Source organism: Poromitra crassiceps, assembly GCF_964638095.1.
Source record: "Poromitra crassiceps genome assembly, chromosome: 5".
Classification (NCBI taxonomy): Eukaryota; Metazoa; Chordata; class Actinopteri; order Beryciformes; family Melamphaidae; genus Poromitra; species Poromitra crassiceps.
The window spans coordinates 44,779,924-44,782,423 of NC_139642.1; the positions used below are offsets into that span (position 1 = coordinate 44,779,924).

A 2,500-nucleotide genomic window follows, 5' to 3' on the forward strand; every position below is an offset into this window, starting at 1 on the left:
TGCACCGTCCTGGATGTCATCACTGCTGTTTCTGAGCCCCGAGTGTGACAACTGAACTCTGGACAAATCTGCAAGAATAACAAGTACACCCCCGTTTCCTGTAACTTCCACCTCACGAGAATCATTTCTCCAAATGTCAAACAACTGATAGTACTCACAGAAGGAAGGCAGTCTAATCACGCGTGACTCCCTGTGTGTAAATTTGGGGTGGTCAAATAAACAGGTGATGTTGTGCCCTTCATACTCGTGTGCAGGTAGGCGGTATGAGCTTGTTCCTATGTCTGAACTGTCATCCTCATCATCCTCCCTCAGCTCTTCATCGGTGGCCACCACCAAGGAGATGTTGGTCTCAGGTCTCCCTCCAGATGCCTTGCAGGAGACCACCCACATCTCTCTTCCTTCCTCTTGGACCATCTTTGCTTTAATGGTCACATTCGGAGCAACTGTGGAAAAGGAAGAAAGGAAAGACGTGTTGTTGGTCTAATGGTTTTTTCATCAAGAGTCAGATAACAAGTAGTGGCTTAAGGTGTTTTGTTCAATAGGAAGCTGGGGCCGGATGAGCTGAGTTTTATAGCTAAACACAGGGCATGAGGGGGCTCCTGCTTGGGTTTGCTGACTTAGGCTTATCACCTGTTCCATCTGTTGGCATGGATTGCAGCTGAGAGCAGATGTCTGGCCCAGCTGCTATCAGAACAAAACTAAGAGAACCACAAGCTTTAATACATGGACTCATCCAGAGTTTATCATCAAATGAATATATGTTGTACACGTGCTTTATAGGCTCTCTCAGGTGTTGGAGTGGAGGGGACTAGACTAGTTACCCTGTAATTACATGTAACTAGGAGGGACTTAACATTGCTTTAGAATACAGCCTGTGCCCCTGTAGTTACCCTGTAGGTACCCAATAGTTATGGAATAACTACAGTATAAATTCTCCTAAATTACAATTAAATTTAAATGATTATTTCTCATAGGTCATACGTACCCTGTAACAATAGAATAGCTACCCGGTAGTTACAAAAATAGCTACAGTATATTAAATAGGTCCCCAGTACTTACAAAAACAGGTATGGTATAAGTTCTTTATAAGTCCCCCTTTATTATGCCCTTATTCCATAAATTCAGATTTTGTTACCCTGTACTTACCCTAAGTCACTGTATTATTAATAATTAGTTAATTATTAGTGAATTGTATATTGCTGCATTGTGCTATTTGGCATGTTGACGCCAATGAAATAATTCATTCCCAAATGAGAATGCATTGGAATGGCAATGAATGCATTGGCAATGTGCGATCTGATGCATGGTCTGTCAGTGTGGCATTAAGCACACTGCACATTTAGAGTGAGAGGGAATGCCTTGTGTGAACCATGTGTGAACAAGCTGAAGGGGAAAGTTACTGCTATGTGAGTTTATCTGGTTTGAGTCATGATGCCATGACTATGCCACTTCCTGGCAACGCAGATCCTCGAACAAGCTGAAAGCACAACAGGACAAACTTTACTTTTCTGAGAAGAATGTGAGTTTACCATAGGTGTCCACGCTCACTGTGGTGAGTTGGGGGCCGGGTAGGGTGGGGTGTTGCACCACGCAGGTGACGCTGTCCTCGTCCTGCAGGTGGGTGGGGAAGCGGAGGATGCTGCTCATGGTGGCAGTGCCATCTGGGTGAGCGGTCTGGCTCCTCTCCACAGTAAACGGGTAAGCAGAGGGACGAAGACCACTGACCAACCAACTGATCTGAGGCAGCGGTTTGCCATTCACAGCAGAGCATGAGACTGATTGGTAGTGGGTGCCGTTGACAGTCTCTTCATTTACCAGGGTGTGAGTATCAGGTCGGGCTGAGTAAACATACACATGAATTAATGAATTAACAAGTAATAAACATGTTGTCCACACAAGAATGACGCAGCCAGGCACTCCTCAGGCCAATCAGTAACAAGAATGATGCAGCCAAGGACTCTTCGGGCCAATCAGTAACAAGAATGATGCAGCCAGGCACTCCTCAGACCAATCAGTAACAAGATGCAGCATCTCTCCAAGTTTCATCAAAATGGGACTGGTGGTGCAGCAGTTACATCCTTTAAAGTTTAACTGAACCCCAAACCCAAATCTGTGTAAATAAGCCTGACATGGAAAATGCTACTGAAATTGCCATCTGCTATTGGCTGGTCTTTGGTAATCAGTAGTAGTCAGCATGCCTTTTAGAAGTCAGGTTTTACACAGATTTGTGTTTGGTGTTTAGCTGCCTACTCTTAAAAAATGATCTTTATAGCTCTCCCATTTGGCTACTCAGTGTCATTCATTATCGTAGGATAGCTGTATTGCAAGATTCATGTCAATCTGATTCATGGGGTCGGAGTTTCAAAAGACTTTTCCAAGTTAGATGTTTCTTTTTTATCTTTTAATTACTGCGTCCCCATCAGGCCAATTAGTGTGATTTTTATGCATGCCTTAACACAGTGCCATGATGCATCGTCCGTCCATGTTTTGTCAAATTGGG

The 2,500-nt window shown here is 44.0% G+C and overlaps 1 protein-coding gene across 1 annotated transcript in view; it reads right to left on the bottom strand.

Annotated features, from left to right (window-relative positions):
* The window catches only part of LOC310776244 (uncharacterized protein), a 14,881-nt gene that overhangs the window by 9,868 nt on the left and 2,513 nt on the right, over positions 1-2,500 (bottom strand). The window contains exons 3-5 of the mRNA XM_083636450.1: positions 1,530-1,838; positions 159-443; positions 1-68 (exon numbers count right to left, since the gene is read on the bottom strand). The exon at positions 1-68 is cut by the window's left edge and continues 89 nt beyond it. Coding sequence (XP_083492576.1) covers positions 1-68; positions 159-443; positions 1,530-1,838 — 662 coding nt within the window. The remainder of the gene's footprint in view (positions 69-158; positions 444-1,529; positions 1,839-2,500) is intronic.